Source organism: Procambarus clarkii, chromosome 69 (genome assembly GCF_040958095.1).
Source record: "Procambarus clarkii isolate CNS0578487 chromosome 69, FALCON_Pclarkii_2.0, whole genome shotgun sequence".
NCBI classification, from domain to species: domain Eukaryota; kingdom Metazoa; phylum Arthropoda; class Malacostraca; order Decapoda; family Cambaridae; genus Procambarus; species Procambarus clarkii.
In genome coordinates, this window is record NC_091218.1 from 20,712,570 (window position 1) to 20,739,573 (window position 27,004).

At 37.3% G+C, this 27,004-nt stretch overlaps 2 protein-coding genes across 11 annotated transcripts in view; one reads left to right on the plus strand and one right to left on the minus strand.

Annotated features, from left to right (window-relative positions):
• Positions 1 to 20,660, minus strand: part of LOC123772085 (vitellogenin receptor) — a 32,133-nt gene extending 11,473 nt beyond the window's left edge. For all 6 annotated transcript variants that reach the window (XR_006774606.2, XR_011224032.1, XR_011224031.1 and 3 more), the window contains exons 1-25: positions 20,529 to 20,660; positions 18,941 to 19,065; positions 18,442 to 18,559; positions 17,007 to 17,135; positions 15,439 to 15,539; positions 15,156 to 15,270; positions 14,882 to 15,053; positions 14,263 to 14,461; positions 13,810 to 14,007; positions 12,701 to 12,827; positions 12,297 to 12,446; positions 11,453 to 11,566; positions 10,786 to 10,927; positions 9,639 to 9,775; positions 9,057 to 9,263; positions 8,046 to 8,194; positions 7,537 to 7,658; positions 6,132 to 6,331; positions 5,764 to 5,898; positions 5,264 to 5,341; positions 4,309 to 4,528; positions 3,731 to 3,835; positions 2,946 to 3,055; positions 2,624 to 2,755; positions 105 to 220 (exon numbers count right to left, since the gene is read on the minus strand). Coding sequence is in view for 3 of the 6 variants with exons in the window: in XM_045765010.2 (XP_045620966.1) it covers positions 105 to 220; positions 2,624 to 2,755; positions 2,946 to 3,055; positions 3,731 to 3,835; positions 4,309 to 4,528; positions 5,264 to 5,341; positions 5,764 to 5,898; positions 6,132 to 6,331; positions 7,537 to 7,658; positions 8,046 to 8,194; positions 9,057 to 9,263; positions 9,639 to 9,775; positions 10,786 to 10,927; positions 11,453 to 11,566; positions 12,297 to 12,446; positions 12,701 to 12,827; positions 13,810 to 14,007; positions 14,263 to 14,461; positions 14,882 to 15,053; positions 15,156 to 15,270; positions 15,439 to 15,539; positions 17,007 to 17,135; positions 18,442 to 18,559; positions 18,941 to 19,065; positions 20,529 to 20,619 (3,492 nt within the window). In the remaining 3 variants the exon portion in view is untranslated. The remainder of the gene's footprint in view (positions 1 to 104; positions 221 to 2,623; positions 2,756 to 2,945; positions 3,056 to 3,730; positions 3,836 to 4,308; positions 4,529 to 5,263; positions 5,342 to 5,763; positions 5,899 to 6,131; positions 6,332 to 7,536; positions 7,659 to 8,045; positions 8,195 to 9,056; positions 9,264 to 9,638; positions 9,776 to 10,785; positions 10,928 to 11,452; positions 11,567 to 12,296; positions 12,447 to 12,700; positions 12,828 to 13,809; positions 14,008 to 14,262; positions 14,462 to 14,881; positions 15,054 to 15,155; positions 15,271 to 15,438; positions 15,540 to 17,006; positions 17,136 to 18,441; positions 18,560 to 18,940; positions 19,066 to 20,528) is intronic.
• The window catches only part of LOC123772083 (regulator of nonsense transcripts 2), a 38,936-nt gene continuing 32,497 nt past the window's right edge, over positions 20,566 to 27,004 (plus strand). For 3 of the 5 annotated variants that reach the window (XR_011224033.1, XM_045765004.2, XM_045765005.2), the window contains exons 1-5: positions 23,335 to 23,689; positions 24,431 to 24,581; positions 25,594 to 25,817; positions 26,080 to 26,238; positions 26,695 to 26,925. Coding sequence is in view for 4 of the 5 variants with exons in the window: in XM_045765004.2 (XP_045620960.1) it covers positions 24,473 to 24,581; positions 25,594 to 25,817; positions 26,080 to 26,238; positions 26,695 to 26,925 (723 nt within the window). In the remaining variant the exon portion in view is untranslated. Of the gene's footprint in view, positions 20,682 to 23,334; positions 23,690 to 24,430; positions 24,582 to 25,593; positions 25,818 to 26,079; positions 26,239 to 26,694; positions 26,926 to 27,004 lie in introns of those variants that run through there. The other 2 variants (XM_069311184.1, XM_069311185.1) reach the window with 2 other exon arrangements.

Here is a 27,004-nt window from a genome sequence, read left to right on the forward strand (position 1 = left end):
CAATCGACAATATGAACTAAGTAAAAATAATTTATTTTACATGCTAGAAAACTAGAAAGACTGATCATTCGTGAGAATACCAGTTCTAAACAGTGGCCACTTACCACACAATCAGCACCATTGGGAGCAAGTGTGTAGCCCTGGTGGCAGGAGCACCGATGACCCACAGGGCTGGGATGACATATATGCTGACATCCACCATTATTTCTACAGCTTTCTTCTACAAGAGATCAGTATTGCAGCTTATCTTAGTTAGTAACACTATTAAGTAATACAAGTGGATCGCATGATAAATTTTCCGCAAGTGGCAAGATGGATAAGGTTTTGAACAGACTGGCAGAGAATACATTTTAACAGGATTGTATATAATGCATGCATACAAGATGATTTGCTCAAATACTTATATAGTTCAAAATACTTACGTGTATTTGGATTCCCTCCAGTATTCAAATATTAGCCAATTTACTTTTAAAGTACAGTATTTCCTATATATACATTCTATAAATACCTATCACCCCCCTTACATTAGCAATTACTACAATAAACTGCAACCAACATGCAGCACCTTTACTTGAATCCTTGATTGTACTATAAAGAAAAACACTACATACACATGCAAGTAATTACCTAAGTGTAGTTACATGATGAGAGCTACGCTCGTGGTGTCCCGCCTTTCCAGCATTCTGTCATGTAACATTTTAAATTACTGATGGTATTGGCCTCTACCACCTTCTCTTTTAACTTGTTCCAACCGTCTACCATTCAGTTTGCGAAAGTGAATTTTCTTATATTACTTTGGCAGCTTTTGTTTAGGTAGTTCAAATCTATGACCTCTTGTTCTTGAAGTTCCAGGCCTCGGGAATTCTTCCCTATCAATTTTATCAATTCCGTTACTATTTTGTACATAGTGATCATATCGTCTCTTTTTCTTCTACAGTATCTTCTAGTTTTGGCATATTTAATGCCTCTAACCTCTCCTCACAGCTCTTAGTCCTTCAGTTCTGGGAGCCATTTAATTGCATGTCTTTGCACCTTTTCCAGTTTGGTAATGTGCTTCTGAAGATATGGGCACCATACAACCGCTGAATATTCCAGTTTGGTCAAACAAAAGTCGTAAACAATTTCTTTAGTATTTCACCATCCATCTATTTAAAAGCAATTCTGAAGTTAGAAATTGTAGCATAGCCCCTCACACAATGTTCTTTATGTGATCCTCAGGTGACAGGTTTCTATCTAGAACCACCCCTAGATCTCTTTCTTTATCAGAATTCTTTAAAGATTTCTCACATAATTTATAGGCTGGCAATATAATTTATAGGTGTGTGTGCGGGTATGCACATGCATGTAGGACCATATCTACATCCTTAAATCTTTGAAGTGCAATACTAATTCTGACTTCAAACAGTTCTGAGAATGCTGCAAGAAAACCAACAGACATCACAGAAGCAGCAAATATATATATTGATATTCCAAGAGCTTGACCCAACCAGAACAATAACACAGGAACATACAAATACAGTAGTTTTAAATTATGTAAATCCTCCTAAATGCAATAAAATGCTGTACTTCTTTTAAATTGGAATAAAGAGGAACCAAGAATTTATATTCAAACCCTCCTCACAATTTCTATAAATACAACTATTATTATTATTACAGTTTTTACTTTAAGTGTAAGGCAACATTTGGTAGGTCAATTATATTTACAATGAAAAAGCAGCAAGTCAAGAATGCTGCCTTAGGGAATGCCAATACTAATTACCACTGTTGGAGTCAAGCTGCTTAGATCAAGTAACTAGGTAGGATATTAGTCTACAGGTGAAGTTAGTAGAAGCTTGAGACTTATGAACTGGGGTTACTTTGGCTTCAAGAATATCCGGAAAGGCTTCGAGTTTCTAGCAATTTATTGTAGCATTAAGCTATTGTTGGTGCAAACACAAATACACTATCATATATTAAGGTTGGAATTTCAGATTGGTGACTGCTTAGGGTTTATCCAGACACATTATAACATCTGGAGAATTGATCGAGAATAGATGCAAGAAACTGGGATAGTTGCCACTAAGATACATAATCACCTATACATATTGGTTTGTGTTACTGGCAACTTGTTTATATATTAAGCAAAAACCATTATTAACATCAATGATGGCCACCATAGTTATTCCATTTCTCAAAAGCTGTCATTTGGAAGATACAAGCCACAAAATGAACAGAGCATGTTAAATTATCTAAGCACAAATACATGCATATTTTAAGCAATTGGGATCAATTTCTTATAATAGGCAAAATATTAGTTTAAAAAATCAAGTTCCAGGAAATTTAGCTTTTCAGGAAACTTTGGGCATAATAGATTTCAAAGTGGCCACAAGGGTTATAATACAGCAAGAAAGTAACAAGTCACAATGACTTTCAAAATATAAAGTGAGAACACATTCAAGTTATCCCGATACAGTACTTATCATAGTCAGTGGAAAACTAATATGTATCTACATAATGGATAATTAATAAAGTTTAATCCCTACAAGAAAACTACTTCCAGCTAAGTACACAACTAACCGATTTATTGAAACTAATCTGTTAGGATCATTTAAAACATTTAAGGTATTATAATTTTGATACTTGCTACACCAGCTTCCCTCATCAGAGCCATCAATGCAGTCAGCAGTAGCGTCGCAAACCTTCCTATTCTCCACACAGTCCCCAATGCTGCACAGAAACTCCGTCTCGCCACAAATTCTTTCAGACGATGTCCCACCTGCCCACCAAAATCTACTTTTATTCATTTTTCAAACCAGTGTTTTGTGCTAGAATACTGCCTCTGAAATTCTCTTTTGCATGATATACTTTTTAAAATCAACAAACATTTATCAAATTTCCCATTCAAACATCCTGACAAAGTAAATCATTAAGTTTGCCTTTTCATTTCAGAAAAATAAAACACTCACGTAAATAGTTCCCACCGAGTACAGACAAGGAAGTGTTAGACATTTTGCAATTGGCATCAGGGCCTTCATCTGATCCATCTTGGCAGTCCTCCTCACCGTCACACACCCACCTGACCAATATAAAATCTTCACTACCCTTCCTCCCTCTTTCCACTAGCATTTATTGTGGAAGTGCTTGGCCTTCAGAGGAGTGAAAATAAACATAAATGGGACCACCAACTCATTCCCTTTGCCCTTGCATCGAGTACCGTATTTGGACTTTTTGTAAACTAAATAAATTATAAATGTACAATTATTAAGCAATATTTTTTATTTGATTAATTTAACTTAAAATCTATCAAACTAAACCAAACCCAACCCATCCTGAGCCTAGGTCAATAATATATACAGTACTGTTTTGACACAGAACAAGCTTTGTTGAAACGCCTTTGTACGCTTTTATCATACCACAAAAATATATTGAAAATTCAGACCTGTAATCCCACTATGAAGCCTTAAAATATTGTTATTTAACCCTTGCACTGCTCACCTATTTTCGGCAAAAACGTCTTGGTGCCATTGTCAAGGACATATTTTTGTTATTTTTACAAATGTTCAGGTAAATTTAATGTCAAAATGTTTCCAAAGTCAACTATTTCCATTTCAAAACACAAATAGTAATGAAAACATTAAAAAACATTAAAATATAGCCAAATTAAAAAACAAAAAGCACAACTCTCTGAGCGCCTAAAGGCGCTTTGCGCAGTGCAGTGGTTAAGCAAAGTCTTCCATGAAGTAATACTAACCTCAATGGAATGCAACGATCCGTTCTGTGACAATGAAACTCATATTGTGAACACCACGTACAGTCCTCATCATCCTCCTGAGGACAGTCCCGCTTACCATCGCACCTGGGACCAGGAATTTTTATTAGACAAACTTGCACCAAGACAAACAGTGTAGTAAAGTGAACATTTTACATATTTCATATGTACAGTATTCAGAATTCATCATCTTATTAAACACCAGACTAAACTTGATATGAACACAGTACTTTACTTATATTGCAATCCATTTACATCTTTGTACAGTTTCAAGGCTGCAAGATATGATGATACTACAGCTTTACCCATCACTATTTTACCGATGTGAAATATTTACTAGATAAATTTGATGCTTGGAATTTCCTTTTCTGAAAGGATAAATATTAAAGCACTTCCCATCTTTAATGGTGCTGATAGCTAAGCAATATTTTAGTTATATATCTTCTTGAATTACAGTCAAAAGAAGATATAAGTATCTTTTACATTGCTGATTTAGGTAGTTTTTTTAAATATTAAATTAATGATGCTGAAGATATCATTAATAAACTTGAACAACTTACACAGCAGTGCTTGGGATGCATATTGGTTCAAGTTGTGAAGGGCTGAGAGCACACATTACATGGCCACTAGGGCACACCACTGGCAAGTTAGGAGGTATGACTGAACATTTTGTGGGGCTCTCATCAGACCCATCGGCACAATCTGGGTCACCATCACATGTCACATACAGTGGGACACATTGCTTGTTGCTGCACATGAATTCTCCCACCTTGCAGTTTACTGCAATGTGAAAAATAGAAAGTTTAATTATACTATTTAAAATGATAAGCATAATGATGACTTCAAAATAATTATTGACAACTCACAACTTTGTTCACAGTTGTTGAACATCCTCCCAGTGTAAGAAATATTTCCAAAACAAATATGCACATCTTTAAGAGAAAAGTGAATAGTTTTCTTCAAGAAGTGCTGGACCAACTGGGCTGTAGTAGATATGTAGGTCTGCAGGCTGCTCCAAGCAACAGCTTATTGGACCAAGTAGGTGTTACAGATATCTACTTCAATGTGTATTGAAGTAGGAGGCATCAGAGGTAGAACTATTTGGTTGACAGAGCCCGAGTGCATAGGGGAATTGTGTGAAACCCCGGCTAGGCTTCAGTGGAAGCCTCGGGATCCTCGTGGGGGCTGTAGCACTCCAGGTTGCAATTTTTTTTTTACTGTCGTAGTATACAGTTGACTAGAGAGTGTCTGGGAACATCCACCGCATAGGTTCGAACCCTCATCAAAGCCCTTGTGGATTTGTTCACTCGATACATCACATTATTGTGATTTGTTTGTGAAACCCCCTCATTCTAATGCTGCTTTATATCACATGCACTTGCAGGTAACGTTAACTTTCTAATTTTCTAATCCCATTTTAAGATAAGATTCTTCACGAATAAATATCTTTTAAATTTATGGCAATTAAAATGTGCTTTAGTTATACACTGTCCCTCCCACAAGAGTAACGCTCACCTGGGCAGTCTTGCTCATCAGAGCCATCTGTGCAGTCCTCGCCTCCGTCACACTGCCACAAAGATGGTATGCAGGTCCCTGAAACAGCAGTAGTTGTACTTTCACAAATTTAACACATTTTTCATTATTATTATTACTTGATAGTTCTATTAAATGTAAATTTTTTGATGTAGAAGTAGTGCACATGTTAGAATTATTATATAAATGTCTTAATTTGATATTCATGTAGGTGTATGACACGATTATATAATGTTTCTTTGGTTGTTTAATGTATACATGGAAGGAATCATGAAGGAGAGCATGGTGAAAATATTAAGAAAGGTGTTAAGCTAATGTATAGCTATAATATGAGTGAAGTACATACAATTTTACACACATTATGTAAATGACACTTATTTTAAGGAAGAAGAATTGACAAATTCATTGGTGTCGGAAAAGCTTGAAAAAGAGGAAAATCTATGCGAAGTAAATGTGAAAGACAATACCGATACTGTACTCACCATCCTTACAGGTGAACTTGTGAGGAGGACATGACATTGTGCAGTTGATCTCGTCTGAGCCATCCGGACACTCTGCTCTCCCATCACACAACCACATATGTGGGATGCATTCCCCCGACGTGCACTGCCACTGTGCTGACAAAATCAGTCATGGGAATATTTATAGGGAACCTAATGTGTGTGTACATTTTTAAGTGAAATGTATATTACCTAAGATAGATCCAATCAATAATGCTTGTCTCTCTTGGTAATCTATAGATTTCCTTAAAATATATATAATATTTTTTAGATAAAGTTAGGTGATCTTATTCACTCAGCAGGATACATAATTGCAATTACTAAAGGTTCATCTAACATTAAAACCCTACCACTCCTGCAGGTAACATTTGTACAGTATTCTGGATTCTCATCCGAACCATCATCACAGTCATGGACACCATCACATCTCCAAGTTTTATCTATACAGTTGCCAGAAGAGCACTGGAATGAAAATTCATCACAATTCTTGACGATGACCTCACAGTCCTGCTCGTCACTACCTCCTTCACAATCCACAGTACCGTCACATCTGCCAAAACAATGACCAAAAAATGTTTAGTTATTTCCATGGATAGCTGCTATGCACTTTCATATTGTAAACAATAGTGTAAAAAAAAAGACAGTCTTAATCAGTGCACTATGAGTAACAAAATGCAATGACATTTCTGCCATCAGCATCAAATGTTCTTACATTCAGGTACCCCTTACCAATGCCTGTGGATTTTCTAGCTCTTCCCCCCTGCATAACACCCGAGCCCAGATCATTCCCAACAAAAATGCCCACCGACAAGCTTATACATTCTCACATCTCATCCCTCCAGTTAGACACCACCATCACAGATGACTACAACTTTGAGCTATAACACACAGGCTGGGCACACATTCATCAGTCAGCCAGATTCCTAGACAAAATATTCCTTGTGAGGAGATAGTATTCCTTCACATCTGTGGGAAGAGACAGAATCTGCGTAGCTCATTGCTGCTTCTCCAACATCTGCAATATACTGAGGTGTTACAGACATCTGCACTTCCCAGGATGAAGCTGCTTCTCCTTGACTAATCTGCAAGCAGCACTGGACCACACAGTGTTGATGGACAAGTATACATGTCCACAGGATGACTAGCAGAATCAGTTCCACTACAGCCAGCTTAAAATAACATCTCTGCTGACCTGTCTCAACCCTGCCATCTCACTACACACACTGCCTTCAGTCTCACCTTACTACTAACTGTAACCTACATACAAAATATATACTGGTATATATATTGTTGACCACTATTGTGTCTGTAATATCCTTCTGTCCTTTTGTAGTCAAATCACCTACAACATAGATCTTATATTTAAGTTAATTACTGTTGTATTAGATAATCACAATAATGTACCATTAACAAGATTTGCTGTTCAGTTGAAAGCAGAGCAATAATTGCCTTTCCTAATAACTACCCAAGTAAATGCAAGGTTTTGTTTGCAGGATGTTTGTTTTCTCAAAGATTTTTCCCACTTTCTTCCCTTGACTACATTAAAGGACCATTAGTGAAGATCCCTGTCAAGGAGGACAGAGCCTCAGATGCTTTGTGGTCTAGTTGGACAATACTGTACCACAAGGCACCTGAGGCTCTGTCCACCTTGACAGGAATCGTCACTAATGGGCCTTCTGTGTAGTCAAGGGCAGAAAGTGAGAAAATTCCCTAGGTCACCTGAGAAAATTTGTTTGAACAAATTCAAGAACTTGCCTCCATCTGGCTGGAATGCAACTAGGAGATCCTGAGCACAGGAACCGATCACCATGACACTTGGTCCTCAGGCAAGTAAAGCCATCTTCTGATAGTTCAAAGCCAAGTGCACATGCACAGACCTGTCAACAGAAAACATTTAAATCTTTTTCATAAAAAATGGTACAGTATTTGATAACCCTGAGGAAAATCTTTTGAACTATTTCAACAATGAATGTTCTGATTAGTTGTCATATTAGTCTCTGGTTGCATAGTAAACTTGCATAAACATGATGAGTTATTAGTATTTCATTAATGAAATGACATGCACTATACTTCTACCAGTACAGTATACTGTACATCAAACAAATTTTATATCCCTATTTTGATCAAAACACCTCACACTCAAGTGATACACATTTAAAAGAATCTAGCAATTTGTTCCCGAAGTGCAGGAATAGGTACACCATTATTTTACCTGAAAAGGACTTAACGAATTTGACAGCAAACCAAATAAATACTTTACTGACCTTATTACTCATGCCATTACCAAGGCAAAGTTGAGAGCACTTGCCATTACGGTGTGTACAGGGATGATCGAGTGTTGCTGCCGCTGGCACCTCCCACCTGACCTCTCCTAACTTGAAGATTCTCTCCTTACTCTCAGAAAGTCCAGTCCCTTCAGGATAAGTGTAATATTCTAGTTTATTTCAAAACAGGTTCAGCATTAGCATTTCTTATATATGTAGTCAGATGATCATAACTATTTTATTACAACTATTTATGGGGATTAATGCATTTTTTATTTTTTTACTTTTCTAGAGGCCAATGAATTTTAAATATAATAAATACGTATGCAATATAACAAATACTGTAGATAGGCATAAAGTATGGGGGGGGAGGGGCATTGTCTACAAAGTATTTTAAGCATTTTATTAATGACTATAGAAAACAATTGATGCAGCCCAGCCTCACCCTAGTGTCTTATACACTATGTACTGTAATCATTATGTGAATTCAAATTCTGTTATTATATACAGGTACCTGTTATTATTATTATTATTATTATTATTATTATTATTATATTATTATTATTATTATATTATTATTATTATTGTTATAATAATAATAATAAATAATAATAATAATAATTTTTATTTACAGAAAAGTACAATAGGTTTGAGAGATTACATAAGACTGGTATTTTTACATTCTTGCAAAGCCACTAACACGCATAGTGTTCTGGGCAGTTTAAATAATTATGCTGAATTTATTGTTGTTTTCAAGATTGACTATTTCACCTTTAGTTTTAAATTCACTGCAAATTCTGTGTTTAGCTTTAGAATCAGTGTGAAATGCTGTGTGTTAGTGGCTTTGCAACAATGTACTAATTGATCACCAACATATATATATATACTTTAACAACCCAATGTACCTTCTTGTATATAAAATATAAATAAATTCAAACTTTTTCTGGAACACAGTTTTCATATACAGTACTGTACTTTATAATTCTCAAATTCTTGAAGACATTAACTTACCTAGTATTTTGATCTGAGCAGACTCGTTATCAGTTTTAGACGAAATGAACAAATAATCAGTGTCCTTCTGGGTCCACATAACGTGGACACCTGTCACCAACAATGAAACTGGCTCATGAAGATGATCCTGTAATTTTTGCCTGTCAGAACCATCTGCAGCTACACTCTCAATACGGCCCAGCCGTAGGTCACACCAATACAGCCTTTCTGCAATCATTTTTTATTTTATTTATTTATACATTTATATATAAAAAGAGTTCTTACATTCTTTTACAGCCACTAGCCACTAGATGCATAGCATTTCGGGCAAGTCCTTAATCTTAATTTTCCCCAGAATATGACCTGTCAAATCATTTAACAACCAGGTACCCATTCACTGCTGGCTGAATTTTTTTTATTTGAAGAAATTAAAACTCAAAATGCCTATTTAAAAATATGCTCAAGTTAGTGGGTTGCAAATTTGGGATAAGGAGTAGTTTAACCATAGAAGCTCCCTTGGAATTTCAGCTATTAAAACAAAACTTTTAACATATTATTCTTATTGCACGTCTTGCTACTTAAAATGTGTGGAAAACAACTTACGGTTCTCGGGATCTCTGTCAAATACTAGAGAGATTGGTTGAGCTAGAACACTGTCAACAATGGTCTCACACCCGGTGCCGTCCAAGCCACACCGCAGGATGTGGCCACCACTGCCACAATCACTCACATACAAGTATCTGAATGCAAGCAAAGACAACTAATTAACCAAGGAACAAATATAAACTTCACTATGGCTTAGTAAAAGAATCATCTAAATAAAATTTTTAGGTTTACTGTATACAAAAAAAATGATTACTGGTACCTATAATTCCTAATTATCAAAGCCCAATTTAAAGTTGATTTCAAGGTTGGTTGAATAGTGCCCAAATTACTATGTATTATATAAAATACACTCAAGTATAATATAATACATATTTGCAGTAAGCTGTCAGACACTGCAGCCAAGCCTAGTCGGCTCTACTCTGCACACACGACCCAAAAACAACTGCACCCTTACTCTGTGATGACAATAACAAACTTGAATGGGGAATCCGAATTAACCAAATGCAGGCAACCCATCCTAGCTCAGCCGTGCTACCTCTTGCTGATCATGGTCTCGGCCATTGTTTAGTTACAAAATGAACATTTCAATATGTATATACAAGTACAGTGTTTAGCATTCTTGAGGAGCCTATGGGCTGTGAAAACATGCAGCATTTTTATACTTTAGGGATAAAATCTTATTACTTTAGCTGCCTGCTTTGGGATTATATAATATGAGGGAACTAGTTGTACAAATGAGATAGTTGCCAGTAACATAAGAAGGTTACCTATATTGGTTCATGTTGCTGGAAACCTACACGTACTGTATTTGCAATTTTTGTTCCAATCCCTGGGAAGAAAGCATTAAATTCAGTTGCAGTATCAGTAGCTGATAACACTATTCTACAATCTCCAGCAAGTTCAATCCGTTTATTAATTGACTTTTGATTTCTTCCCAAGACATGTAGGGTTTTCAGGTTTATCATATTGTTTAAAATTGAAATGTATTTTTGTAGTACTGTATAGTAATTTAATTTGGTTCTTATACTGAGCAGAATAAACAAACCATGCTGCAGATTTCATTAAAAATGCCAAACCTTCATCTTCAATAAAGTCTAGTCAGTTGTTCTACAGGTTTCGAAGTTGCCATACAAGACTGACTGACCCAAGGAGAGGTGCCAAGGTAATGTCAGAGGGTCGGTCAAGGTCGGCCACAACTTGTGCACGATAGACACCGTGATGTATACTCATGACCTCCACACCACGCTTTACCCCATCAACCCAGTACAGATTATTACGTAACCAGTCTGAAAAGTATTTGAGTTAAATTATAATAAATAATTTGCTTTCCAAATCTAAAATAAATTAGATAAATATGTTTAATAATTTCTTCCAGAGTGGTTCTGTGCAATATAGCACTTTAATAAGCTTACATTGTCAAGTAAATATCTAATCACTTAATACATATGAATTAATGTATTATAGTACAGTACAGGTATTTGTAATAAAAATTCCCTATGCTAAAGGAAACTTACTTGGCTATTCTATATCCTTGCCTGAAATGCTATGCATGTTAAGTGCCTTACAAGAATCCACAACTTTAATCACCAACTTATGTACTCTCACAATCCACTGCACCTTCTTGAGTATAAGTACTAAATGAATACTAATTAAATCATATATTCCCTTTAAAATAATCTACCCATAAAATATTTATTATTAGGCAACAAAATTTTACCCTGTAATGATACTGAATGTTAATATGAATTTTAGTAAAACTATTAAATTAGAACAATTGTTTTTAAATATATCAAAAGAATAGAAGAGCTTACCAACAGCAACACCAACAGCTCGTGCAACATTATTGACCATGGGTCTTGAAATGCTCTCTGTGATGGAGATGCCATAGATGGTGCTGTCCAACACATCACTCACCACTACCATGTCTAGTTGCAAATAACTTAGAATTCTGTAAATAACCTTCTTAATTATGTAAGCTTACTGCCAAGAAATTACAGCCAATGTATATTGTATACAGTACTGATAATGAAATATGTTAACTTTCTGTAAATTTTTAGCTTTTCTTTATATCTATACACTCCCGAACTTCCTCATTCTGTAGGCAATTAATTAATGGTTGATAATTATTAAATATTAATGGTTGATAATTAAAGCTTAAACATTAAAGTACAATATGTAAAATTAGCCATAACAATTTACCACAAATGAGAAATTGAAACATTTTGAATTACATATATAAATCTAGCACCTCTCAAATAAATATTAAATCATTTCAGTGTAAATGCATAAATCATTAAGTGTGTTTAGTGACAGTAACTGTGTACATCTGTCTAGTATATTCAAGACCAAAACCGGCTGCCTACCAAGGGAACCTAATACCCAAAATTAGGCAAATGTAGCAAAAATCTACATGCGATGGATTATATATATTTAGGATCTTTGTCAAGCAGAAATATCCCATTCAATTTTAATATGGAAATTACCACACCACCTTACTTGGATCTTTTATATTATAATGCTCTTTAAACTTGAATAAAACCTTTACAATTCAGAAGACATACATTCATTACAGGGGAATGGAACACACTTGTTCACAACATATGTAGTGTCAGAGCCTGTCTCAGTTATCACCTCTGATCCACATGGCATACTAACCTTGAGAAGGATCATAGTCAAGGTCCCCAATCTTACGCAGGATAATGTTGGGACGCCAGAGTGTGAGGCTACCCTGACCTATGTGCTGCGGGTTCCACCAGTACATCTGGTGTTCCCTCACAAGAACAGGATGAGTAATGTTCTTCATACCTAGAATAACAAATTATAAACAGCAATAAGAGATTTGTTATTCTTAACAATTACTAATGCACAGTAATTGTATGGAATTTATACACATTTTTTGGGCTGAAATGCTGTACTGTACACACTGATATTGCAGTTTAAAAAGCTAAATACCAGTACTTGTACATATATTTCTACTGTAATCATATATATTTTTATAATTAAATATATATACTAATTAAGTATTAAATAAAATGATGTGAATTTATGCCTACTCTTACCTACACATGTGTGTAAATCTGAAGAAAGCCCCATGACGCCAAAAGGACAAGCACAGGTGTAGTTATGGGGTGAGGAAGGAGACAATAGACACAGGTGACTACACTTGCCATCACATGGGTTGGATCCCTGACAGATAAAATGCACGTCAACAAATTAAAATACTAAATTTAACAATGTTAATTATGCATTTTTTCTATAGTTTAGCAGTGTTCAGCTTCGTAATAAACACTGACCATGTCTTCAATGTTCCTTTCCTACCATTTACTGGCAGGAATATTACTTTTACCCAACAACTACTATGAGCAACATACAGTACAGTATAGTCATTAGTAACTAATGAGGTATGACCAACAATAATTAAACTTTACATTAAAATAAAAAAAATATCACTCCCTAAAATTCATTTCCACACCAAGCACTGGTAATAATTTGCCTCCCAGTGCCGCCAACTCCCTCACAGATCCCCCCAACCCCACTTTCTCACCAGCAGATGCCCCCCCCCCAACTCCACTTTGTTCCTGGCAGATGCCCCCTAACCCCACTTTGTTCCTGGCAGATGCCTCCCAACCCCACTTTGTTCCTGGCAGATGCCACCCCACCCAAACCCCACTTTGTTCCTGGCAGATGCCACCCCACCCAAACCCCACTTTGTTCCTGGCAGATGCCTCCCAACCCCACTTTGTTCCTGGCAGATGCCACCCCACCCAAACCCCACTTTGTTCCTGGCAGATGCCACCCCACCCAAACCCCACTTTGTTCCTGGCAGATGCCTCCCAACCCCACTTTGTTCCTGGCAGATGCCACCCCACCCAAACCCCACTTTGTTCCTGGCAGATGCCACCCCACCCAAACCCCACTTTGTTCCTGGCAGATGCCTCCCAACCCCACTTTGTTCCTGGCAGATGCCACCCCACCCAAACCCCACTTTGTTCCTGGCAGATGCCTCCCAACCTAACTTTGTTCCTAGCAAATGCCTCCCAGCCACACTTTCACATCACCGGCAGATGCCTCTTGACACCCGATATATACCTTTCATCGCCAGTTAGTGGTTAAGTTTTGTCTTCCAACAACTGTTTTGCCTAAACGGTTGCCACTGGCTGAAATATACCTTGTTCATTATTGAGCGATGATAAACACTCAAACTAAAGAACTTTTCGTTGCTGCTGCTCTTCAGGATGGAGAGAACCTGCTTGCCATTGCGCTTCAAGCATGAATGGATATAGTGGTGCTTTCTATCAGTCCAGTAGAGATACTCCTCCCAAATCTCAAGTCCATATGGTTGATCAATGGCAGCTTCTGCCAAATGCTGTCACAAACATCAACAGAAAATACTCCAATTTTATTTTGGCAGGAGAAATCACTTTCGTAAACTTATAAAAACTATGATTTCTATCTATAACAAAATAAGATTAGGCCACTGGTCCCATTTCAACTACATGTTTATTACAAACAAATAATTCAATCATGGTTTATATTTTGTGTTGCTAAAATTTACTCTACAAAATTTAGAGGGGTAATCAGGAAAAAGTAGACAAGTATTTTCACACAACAATAACCTTACCTTGCGGTCAGTGCCATTAGTGTTGACGGTGAAGACCTTGCCCTGCAGTTCATCCATCCAGTAAAGTCGGCCTGCTGGAAGGTCCAGTGCCAGCCCTTGAAGCGAGCTGGACCTCTCCCACACTAACACTTTCCTCTGTGACCCATCCATTCCTGCTCGCTCTATCAATGAATTGTTTCCATCTAACCAGTACATGAACCTAGAAACATACAATTCTCTTAACATTTCCAAAGAATAAATCAATCTGAAGGCAAGTCAAATTCCAAGGATGGCTTTATGTTTTTTTTTATAAATTTGTTCATTCCTACTGTCAGGGGACAAGAAATCTGTACCTATTTAACTGCTAGGTAAACAGCGGCATCAGGTGACAGGAAACATGTACAACCATTTCTGTCCCCGCTTGTGGAATGAACCCGGGGTACTTTGATTGTGAGCTAAGGACATAACCAATATGCTACAGATTTTTACATGGAATACAATATGCACATTTATTGATATTAAGTGTACCTGTATATCATTTGTAATACAGTAATAATGAATATAGGATATAGGGAAACATTGAATGCACCACAACCAATCGAAAACAAATCTGTCAGTGTTAAGTACTTTTATAGCATACCTGTTTTTAATGTCGAGCTGAAGACATCTTGGGTCACTTCCCTGTTCACCGATAAGTACATCACAGGCAGTGCCATCCATGGAGCACACCAATATATGATGCTTAACAGTGTCCACTATATACAGATTCCTCCCCATCCAGTCAACAGCAAGGCTCTCGGCCAGTCCAATACCTACCACAGAATCCTACGTTACACACTATTAGATCAGTTGAATTAATGCCATTTAACCTTTTATCAAATTCGTTTGACAATTAAACAGCATCATCCCACAACCTTTATTAACAACAACTGAAGGGGCACGTAGAGGACGCAGAGGTGTGCTGTGGATGCCCTCAGGGTCGCTCCAGTATACTATGTGATCCAGTGGGTCATAAGCAACACCCAATGTCTGCAGAGGGTTAGAAAACACATTTTTTAACATACTAACAGTACAATAAGACAATATAATCCATACTATATCAAATCAATTCCTCACTATGGTACTAAATGTCCACTAATATATATTTTAACAAGAAATAGTAACTGCACTTTACTTTAATAGCAGAACTGTACATACCACTTTGTCTCCCCCAAACACCTGTGTGTAAGAGGTGTGGTCCAGACTGTATGATCTTATGCCATTGTCCACGGCTGCTAATAGGAACGCTCTGTCACGCTCTGGTAGGTATCAAAATGATGACCTCACTGATGAATATTTCCTATCTTCATATTTTATCTCACATCTTACATCTAAATTGTGCATTTATGCATTTTAATTACAGTTGTCTACATATTCTAGATTTGTGTACAATGGGGCAAGCCTAAGAATCATTGATGTGAACATATAAAAAATATTGGCAACTCTTTGCTTTCTTTTTAACCATAATTTTATACATTATTTTACCACCTATGTGCTTATAGTTTCTAGGTTAGTCTTTAGTGTTGCACCTTAAAAAAATAAAACATAAAAAAATTGGTTTATACTGTAAATAGTACTAGACTGGAGTTTATTCATTTGTGTAGTTGGTTATTTCCAAAAACATTGGCAACTTTGTTAGGCAGGATTATTTTAAGAAATTGTGTTGTAATGCTATTACAAATTTGTGCAAATGAGAGATGGATAAGTTTCCCATGCAGTTCTCTCCATGAGCTGGAGAAGTGAGGTCATGTTGATTGGTTGTTAGTTTTCTTCCTTCTAAGCACATATTAATGCCAAATAAATTCCACAAAATAATAATAATAAACTTTTGTACAGTAGATTATCAAAAGACTAGTAAAGCAAGAGACTAGACATGTATAATATTAACATAATATTGTATTTATATCAAAATAGAGATTCAGATTACAGTAGATACTTGGTAGGTACAGTATACATCAAACTAAAATTTTATACCTAATTTACCTAATTCATCTAAATAAACCTACAAAACTGTGTTCCAGTTATTACTTACCTTGCTGTCGAGTGCTGTTGGCGTATGGAAGATGGTGAGGAGGGGGGAGGAGGAGAGGAGTTACTGTTTGGAAGGGGAGTCCCCTTCCATAATCACATCACATAACCCCATGCCTTGTAACACTATGGATACCACTTCTCTTTCTAAATTTTTCAAACCAGCCCCTGCTTGCCTTAAACTCTTTCTTATCTGCATCACTCGTTGCAGGGGTATTCTTTAGAAGGTCTTCGTGCAACACCCTGGCTTTCTCACAAATAATGGCCTCCGAAACACTATCACCCCTCAACTCCTTGTCGTGTATCCAAATTAATAACAACTTTTCCACTTCTTCAAGTATTTGTGGTCTTTGTGCCGTTAATGTTCTTACTCCTTTTGCCACTTTAGCACCCATAATCTTATTTTTCTTCTTAAGTATAGTGCATACTTATAAAGCCACTCTTTATGAGCAGCATAGAGTAAACATTTTTGAGTAATAATGCTTAATGTGAGACAAAACTGCAGCAAACAACCAAGCCAGTATAATAAATAGGTTTAGAATAAATAGCCAGGCAAATATTGCCAAATGCTTCAAATACTACTATTTTAGGCCCTATATTACAGCTTGCCTGCTTTGTCTTGGAGAGTTTGACAAAGCCAAATTGTTTGAAGCAGATAATGTAGGTTAGTTAATGCATATTATGACACTGTAACATACTCTTTGTCTTGCAGGTTACTCCATCTGTCTGCAGCTCATACCCTTCACCACACGTACACACGAAACTTCCATGGGTGTTGGTGCAGAAGTGGTCACAAACGCTCGTGTTGCTCTTACACTCGTTTACATCTGTCCAGGAAAGAATCCTGTCAAATTGCATTACAAGTATAACATCATAGAGCACTTAACAAGGTAATTGCCATACTGTACTGCTGTAATCAGAAGTGGTCCACTTGAGATGTGATAAAATTATCTTGCACAAAATTACTCGAGTCATAGAACCCAAAAAAAAAAGTTTAACTCAATTGATACTGAAGCCTTATGATTAAAGCAAGGAATTTCATTTCTACATCTGCCAGAAATGCTATGCGTGTTAGTGGCTTTGCAAGAATGCAAGTACACCAATGTTATGTACTCTCACAAACCTATTTTACCTTCTTGTATATAAATAAATAAATTAATAAATAAAATAAACATTACTGTACTTTCCTCTCAGTTTGCAAACTGTTCAGGTTCAAAGCCTCCTCATGACTTCTATTGATTTTATTATTCTTAGATCTACCTGATTGGTAGATTTATTTTTAAATACAATTTAGTATGCCTTCTCAGTTTGCTCAGTAGTCAGCTACATGGGCTTTTAGTTTAGCAATTACCAAGTCATTTAGGATGACTGTATTAAAGAATATGAAGGTTGCATTATCAGCAAATAATACAAATAATAATAATATTAATTTATTTGCAAGAAGGTACAATGGGTTGGTGAGATTACACAAGACTGGTATTTTTACTTTCATGCAAAGCCACTAGCACGCATAGCATTTCGGGCAGATCCTTAATCTAACATATCAGTCAAGATGAAAGGGTACATTGTAGCAAGGTTTTTATATCAACAAATATACTACAATACAAGTTGACAGAGGTGATTACACTGGTAAGGATATGATTATCCTTACCAGTTCGGATTAGATTACACTGGTCTTAAGAAATAATAGTGGGAAAGTGGGTAGTAAAAGATACAGTGAGAGTTTGAAGCACAAGACAGGACACTACAAGGATGAAATTAGGTCCTTTTTTATTTTACTTTTGAACAGGGCATGGGTTGTAAATTTGTTTAATTAAAAAACAAAGAGCACAACTCTCTGAGCGCCTTAAGGCGCTTTGCGCAGTGCAGTGGTTAATTCATCAGGGTGTGAATAGTAAGGTACTGTATTGGCGTAAGGTAATGTGTGGCATTGGGTAGATCAATGATGTACACCTGTACATTTGTCCATATGTATATGTGGTTAAGAGCTCAAGCAAATTTAAGAGTGCGAGTAACTTAAATTAATACTATGTTCATAAATTCATGTTATGCATGAAGATTACGAGAGGAACCTACATACAGTATTATATGTGGTTAGTGTGTGAAAGAACCATGAACATGGTTGACACTCACCACAGCTTTCTTCATCATCGCCATCAACACAGTCTTGTATACCATCACAAACTTGGTTGGTCACAAGACACTGACCACTATGGCATTCATATTGTTGAGCCTTGCATTTTCTAGCAACCTGAGGCCATTAAATTCAAGTAATAATGTAAATAATAAATATGAAGATGCAAGTCAGTTACTAATCCCATTGTAATGTTGACAGGAAGCCTAAGGGCTTATTGAAGTCCTCTAGCCAATGACCGACCCTTCCCACAGAAAGCAACCCTCAGTTGTCAAATATCGATGTACAATACAGTACCTCATTTAGTGTAGTAATATAGTAATTATATAATGCACAGAAATCTTTGATTATTATGCCATTACAGTAATATATTTGTATTAGCACAAGAAAAAAAAAATAATTAAAAACTGTCTACCATTATTTTACATGTATATGGCTTCAATATGCTCTCCCATTCTTCAGAGATGCAGAAGCATAGAAAATTATAGGTAGGCATACCTGTCCCTGGTGACATAGGTCCTCATCAGAGTTATCAGGACAGTCTTTGTTGCCGTCACAAAGCCAGTACTTGGAGATACACTTGCCACTCTTACACTGGAACATCTGTGTCTTGTCACACACCACTGCCGGAAGGAAAGAAGCTTGTGTCACTGTAGTAACAAATATTACAAATTCCCCAAGTTGCTGATGAGGAGGGCGCGCACTCCGTCTCCTCGAGAAGAGGAGGGCGCGCTTCCTCCTCGAGAGGAGGAGGAGGACGCGCTCTCCGTCTCCTAGAGAGGAGCAGGAGGTGGACGCGCTCTCCGTCTCCTAGAGAGAAGCAGGAGGCAGACGCGCTCTCCGTCTCCTAGAGAGGAGCAGGAGGCGGACGCACTCTCCGTCCCCTAGAGAGGAGGAGGAGGAGGAGGATGTTCTCTCCGTCTCCTCGAGAGGAGGAGGAGGAGGATGCTCTCTCCATCTCCTCGAGAGGAGGAGGAGGAGGAGGATGCTCTCTCCGTCTCCTCGAGAGGAGGAGGAGGAGGATGCTCTCTCCGTCTCCTTGAGAGGAGGAGGAGGAGGATGCTCTCTCCGTCTCCTCGAGAGGAGGAGGAGGAGAGACGCGCCCTCCATCTCCTCGAGAGGAGGAGGAGGAGGATGCTCTCTCCGTCTCCTCTCGAGGAGGAGGAGGAGAGACGCGCCCTCCATCTCCTCGAGAGGAGGAGGAAGAGAGACGCGCTCTCCGTCTCCTTGAGAGGAGGAGGATGAGCTCTCCATCTCCTCGAGAGGAGGAGGAGGAGGAGGACACGCTATCCGTCTCAAGAGGAGGAGGACGCGCTCTCCGACTCCTCGAGAGGAGGAGGACGTGCATCTTCTCCGAAAGGATACAATCCATCAAAACGAGAAAAGGCTACAATGCATCGAGTTCTCAAGAGGAAGGTGTGATCTACCAAGCCATCAAGAGAAGACTGGAGGAAAGAGGAGGAGCTTAGAATGCAATAAAAGTACAGTATTATTCAAATCCCTCTACCCAGTTACATCGTTCACCCCCCCCCCCCCCCTCTTCCCCTGTATCCAGTAGGGTGCATCTTTTCTTCCCCTTATCCAGCTGCATCAATCATTCACTGCCCCCAATTCAGTTACGTGCATCATTCACACACTCATGCCCTACTTTCAGTCACCCCTTCAGTAGTGTGCACCACCCATGGACCCCATACCTGTGGCCACGCATGTCCCCACTGGGCCCTCTTGTACTAGTCTCCCAGAGCCCCTCTATCTACAGCACGGCCTGAACCTACATCCATCTTTTAGGCTTTAAGAGATCGATATTTAATATATATACAGACTAAGTAGCCTCTGGAAGACTATCTCTCTACCTCGGACCCTCATAAAAAACATTTAAAAACAATGTGCCCGTTAGGTTCACAATGGTTAAGTCAATTACAGACTTTATTAAAGTCTGCGCAGGTCAGAATACTTAACATTGCTTAATTTTACCCTAGTATGTGGATCCTCTATACATTTACTTTTTTGTATATTGCCTTTTTGGCTTGAAAAAGACAGGATCAATTCATGTACAATACCAAGTAGAGCGACATTATATGTATACCTAACTGGGAGCCGTTTCCTGATGGCCCTCGAGCCAGGAAGACCCGAGCGAGACCCAGCAGAAGCAGCGCCCTCACCACCACCATCATCATCAGTCTATGGACTCTACTCGTCCTTCTGCTCCCTCGCTCTATCACCCACCATACACACACAGGTTCGCGAAGGTCTCCTTTATATTACCAATAAAAACAAATGTTTTTTCCCACCATGATTACCAAATACCGCCAGAGTACCAGCACCATCTAGTGGCTAGAGGTGTGGGCTCTCCCAGGATGCCCCCTCGGCCTGGAAGGTCTATATGCTTCATCACTTATTTGTATATATTTATTCTATATACACAAGAGTTCTTACATTCTTGTACACCCACTATTACGCATAGCGTTTCGGACTTATTTATTTTTGTTTCAAATACAGCTTTCATACTAATAATTGACAACAGCTAGCACTCATATATAATAGTTACCCGTTGTCAAGTTTCTACCAATTAACATGACATGTTTTTCATGTTAATAATTGACAATAGACGTCTCTAGCACTCATGCACATTTAATAATATCTGTTGTCAAGTTTCTACCAATTAAAATTACATAGCTATTTAGTATAATTATGGCCCAACCTCCCCTTAACTATGATTTCTAGGTCAAATATCTGTAATCACCCAGAATTACGCTAATTTCAACAAAAAATAACGATCAAGAGTCATATTTCCAATAGGCATCGTATTTTTCAAACTAGTTAGTTTTTTAGTTTAGTTCATTTATTATGCACCCCATACCCATCTTGTGGGCGGTAGTGGAAAGGGTTACAGATGCACATTGGTTGATTTACTATTCACCGCATACCCATTCTGTGGGCGGTAGTGGAAAGGGTTACAGAGGCACATATATAATGGGCTCAGGGACTGAACCCCACAATTCATTTAGCTAAACAAGTTACAATCTTGATGAGTAAGTTACAAAATTCAATGCACATTGTTACTACTGCTCGACTTAGACTCAGTTACAAGTATCTCTGGGAATTTTAATTATCTGCAGATGCAAATCTGACTAAATGTAAACTGTCAACAAAATTATTCGCACACCCTCCGTCACTATGTGTTGGAGTGCGAAAAGATACGTGAATTCAGAGACAATTCTATAACAAATGTTACAGAGATGTGTAAATATTTAATTTAAAATGATCTACTGCCAGAAATCTTAGCCAAATATCCCCAGTTTCCTAACTGTAGGTAGTAACTAAGTGATTGTAACCTATCATGTAAGTGATTTACAACCTTCCTAGAAGGTTGTAATGGAGCCCATAATATATATATGCATACTGTGCATATATTGGTATAGGTTTAAGTTCTGTTGGCTATTATTTGTATGTGTGGCACGTGGATGAAGCATTTAGAGCGTTGTGGTTCGACAACCCGTCCTCGACTCAAGTCCATTACATCCAGCGGTCAACCCCACAGACGCATTCATAAATTTTAATATGCTGTTCATTCAAAACTTGAATTTTCTCAAGTATAAATTAATATTATAATATATTTGCATATTGTGCATATATAGGCATAGGTTAGGTTAGGTGTTTAGGTTCTGTTGGCGATTATTTGTATTTGTAGTACGTGGGTGAAGCATTTATAGCGTTGTGATTCAAACAAAATTCGTCAGTGAAACACTTGTTCCGGATATGTTCGAACGTCAGCACTTGTGAGTCGTGTGTAAACCGCTTTTCATTCATAAACAGGGGGTTTGGCGGGTGCATGGAATCACTTTTGGATCTTTGTTTGGAGGACGGGCTGGGTTCGAACAAAATTCCTTAGTGAAGCATTTGTTCCGGAAGTGTTCGAACATCATCAGTTGTGAGTCGTGTGTAAACCGTTCTTCATTCATAAACAGGGGGTTTGGTGGGTGCATGGAATCACTTTTGGGTCTGTTTGGAGGACGGTCCATTTTCGGTCGGTTTCGAGCCCATTGTTTATGTGGCAATGTGCATTGAATTTTATTACTAGCTCATCAAAATTGTAACTTGCTTAGCTAAATGAATTTTGGAGTTCAGTCCCTGAACCCATTATGTGCTTCTGTAACCCTTTCTACTACCGCCTACGCAGCCCGTCCTCCAAACAAAGATCCAAAAGTGATTCCATGCACCCACCAAACCCCCTGTTTATGAATGAAAAGCGGTTTACACACGACTCACAACTGCTGACGTTCGAACATATCCGGAACAAGTGTTTCACTGACGAATTTTGTTTGAATCACAACGCTGTAAATGCTTCACCCACGTACTACAAATACAAGTAATCGCCAACAGAACCTAAACACCTGACCTAACCTAACCTATGCCTATATATACACAATATGTTAATATATTATAATATTAATTTATACTTGAGAAAATTCTTGTTTTGAATGAACAGCATGTTAAAATTTATGAATGCGTCTGTGGGGTTGACCGCTGAATGTAATGGACTTGAGTCGAGGACGGGTTGGCCTACGAGATGGGTATGGGGTGCATAATAAATAAACTAAACTAAACAAAAAACTCACTTATTTTCATATTTACCATATAAAAATACGTGATATAAAACTACACATACGATGTAATCACCCTGAATTACGCTCAAAAATAGCACTCAAGCATCAGATTTGAATAAAATCCACCTGGATAAAAATCACCATTGCAAATGATGCAAACATTTGACAAGCCGCTGGCATCTTGTCCTCGTCGAGGCCACTAGAGTATTAGTGGCCCTCAGGTAAAAGATTATTAGTTCTATGAATAGGTGTACGCGCGCGCTGAGCGTGAGGTGCTAAGTTAGCTAAAAGGGGGGTGAGTGTTGTGTCAACAGTCTGGCAGCCACACTGCTCACGGCCGCCCACACTATACCCGCCCACACGCCCACACTATACTCTCTCACACCCACACTACACTTTCCCACACGCCCACACCTCCATTCTATACCTGGTCCGGAACTGTTGTGTAATTAGTGAGCAGTTACCTGTGTAGGGGAGGAAGGGTGTGTGGTGAAGTACACTCTTGTGCCCGTGTGAGTGTTGTGTTGAGCTCCAGGGAGCTTACAAGCTGTGTGTTATGTGAGCTCACACATGATGAATGTTAAGATGAAGAAACTGGGATGAATAGCTTTGTGAAGATAATGTGGCGGAGGAGGAGAGAGTAAGTAGAGCAGTTCCTCCTGTAAGATTCTCTCTTGGCCAGGATTTACCTGACGTTTTGCACTACTTTTTATTTATGTATTTATTTATTTATTTATGTATTCATTTATTTATTTATGTATTTATTTATTTATGTATGTATTTATTTATTTTATTTATTTATATACAAAAAGGTACATTGGGTTTATGAGTCTGACCCATGTTGGAATTATCTTAAATTAATTAATAATACACACACAAAAATTACATGTTTTGTTCAGTATTATATTGAAGTAGTGAAACTCAACTCAAGTCTGTTTCTAAACCCATAATTTCATACTTTGTTCCATCTATAAATTCTAATTTAAAAAATTGTATACAAAGTTTTGTGCCTTCTAACCTTTCTGTATACTTGCTTCTTATATTCTTAATGTGGGACATATATCGTGAGTTAGGTTTAGATTTTAAAGCCCATATGCTATGCAATGTCTTTACAAAGTAACCTTCTTCCATTTTCAATATAGGCCTAACCACATTCCTTATATTAGGCTGAGTTAGAGCAGTTAAAGGTTAACGCATAGCGTTTGCCCGAAACGCAGTGCGTATTAGTGGCTTTAGGTGTTGTATGTATTAGCTCTATCTGTAAATCCCACATTATGTTTGTAATGAGATAAAGCTTTCTTTATCTCGTGCTATAGGCTGCTAGGATTGGAAATACAGTATTTAAAGATGCAATTTACATAATAAATTATTTTTTCTTCAGTGAATTAGGAACTTAATAAGCAAGCAGATAAGTGAAGGAAGCATGGAAGGAGGAAAGGGAGAGAGACGAGGTGGAAAGAGCTGGAGGAAGGAACGAGAAGAACGGGAGAGGAAGCGCACCAACAGCAGAAGTGTGGGGTACCCTTCTAAAGGTTGGCCTTCATACGTTTGGAAAATGTTAATTCTTCACATTATTCTGTGGAACATGAAATAGCACCGAAGAGTTTGTAATGCCTAATTTTAATTGTTATTCAACTAATAATTTTGTTATGAATTCTGGGAATAAAAGCTCTGTGGTTCTACAGGTCATAGAGGCCTATTTCTTCTGGTTTAACTTCTTGTTTGGGAATCAGAGATTGTAAACTTGATCCAAAGGCTAGACTAATTTGTGTTTACCAAATATGAATTAAAATGGGTATTGGAAGTGTATATATCTGCATAATTATTGGACATAATCAGAGATTATTATCTAGATAATTATTGAATGGAAATACATCCAATATATAAGTAGCTTTTAAATTTAGCCTTGCTAAAAACTGTTATGTAGTTAGGGAAAAAGAAAATAGCTTTTAGAAATAAGTACATATTTAAATATTTGCTAGTCTTGTTATAATAAGAACCTTGTTTACTCTTATAAATATTTATTAGTGCACAGATTAAGAACACCTAGCTTATAGCTGCTGCTAACAATTGTTTCTAATTTTTTATATACTGTATAAAATTTAGCATTTTAAACTTGATTTAAAAATCTATACACGAATGATTGGGTTCTTGCATGGGAAACAAAATTAAACTAGGCTTACAAACTAAGTACGTACTGTAATAAGTCGTAATTTCAAGGAAATCGAAGATGGTCATGTACCCCGTGGGTAAAGTTATTGGTCTCCAGATGATTACCTGTCTCAAGATAGAAAGGGTGTGCAAACTTCTATTAAAGGGTTACTTTAATAAGTTAGAAATAGTTTGGGAAGCAGGAGATGTGATAACTGTACAATAACACAATTTTCAATAAAATACAAGCTAAATATAAATATATATTTATTTAAATTTGTAACTACTGTATTGGTATTTTCTGCATTTTTTTTTGTTAAGCATTTATTAATTATGCAGAAGAAATGAGGTATCACATACATGTGTATTACAATTATATTTTAAAATGTTTAGATGCTGAGGAGAAGGAAGATTCTGTAAAGGAGAGACAAGCATTTGAGACCCAGAGACAAGAAGAAATTGAAAAAAAGAAAGCAGAAGAAGACAGAAAAAAGAAAGAGGAAGAAGCAGCAGCAGCTCAAGCCAAACAAGAAGAGGAAGAACTGGAACAGAAGAGGGAAGAGGAAGAAACCAGAAGACGCGAGGAAGAAGAAATGAAGAAGCAGGAAGAGGATCGTGTAAGCTATTATTTTTTTTCCTGTGATTAAACCATGTGATAGCAATGGCTGATATCTCCATAAATATACTATGTATATATAGGTATTAGGTAATTGTAGTGTTCCAAAGGGTGTTGCTTGTGATGGAAAAGTGTGAAAATTCATCACTTAGGGTGTTGCTTGTGACAGAAAAATGTGGCAGGTCTATTCTTTTTTCTTCATCTGCTCACAGCATCTATCAGTCACATTTAAGTCTTGTTAATTATGCACTCTTTATTTCCAGACTTTCCTTCTGGCTTATATCCAAGAGGCTGAGGAGAGGCTGATCAAGAAGGCTGAACTTAGAATACAGAATTTGGCAATGGCAAAAGATCGACCAGAACTGAACACTGCTATCCTAGACTCAAGCTTGAAGAAGAACACGGCATTCATTAAGAAACTGGTAAGTGTTCTATATTTTCTCTCTAAGTGAACTGGTAAGACTTGAATAAAGATTCTTGTAGCTCTTTCCTTGCACTTGATTAAAACTAGTTATTTCTTACAATTATTATTTTAATTGTGTGATGTTTTCTAAATTATGTATTGTATTGGGAATTATGTATCGTATTTGAAATTGTGTATTGTATTGGGAATTGCATATTGTATTTTATGGGAAACTGTTTATTGTGTACAGTACTTGGAATTGTGTACTGAATAAATTAACAATACAATACATAATTATATATCTCTGTGGTTAGAATATTCAAGCATGTATAATCTGGGTGGCTTAGGCAGGCAACATAATAAAGATTTCTGTTAAATTTCTATGCCAATCGGATTATTTGACAAAAAAATATAAACTAAACTTTCTCTAAAAATCTTTACTTGATAATTCACTAATTATAGCTTGCTTTCACAGAAAAACTTGACAGAAAGCCAGCATGATTCCCTGATAAGAGACCTTCAAAGTCTTAACTTAACAAAGTATGTAAGCGAGGTTGCCCAGGCAGTGGTCGAAGCAAAGCTGAAGATGTCGGACATCAATACTGCAGTTCACCTGTGCTCTCTCCTTCACCAGCGATACCATGACTTTGCTTCAACTTTGTTGGAGAATTGGCACAAGGTCCTCTCTCCGAAAAAAGAGGAAAAAGTATGTATAGCTTAATATTTTTTAATTCATTCATCATGGTCAAAATTTAAGCTGGAAGTTTGGTTAAATTTATTGTCAA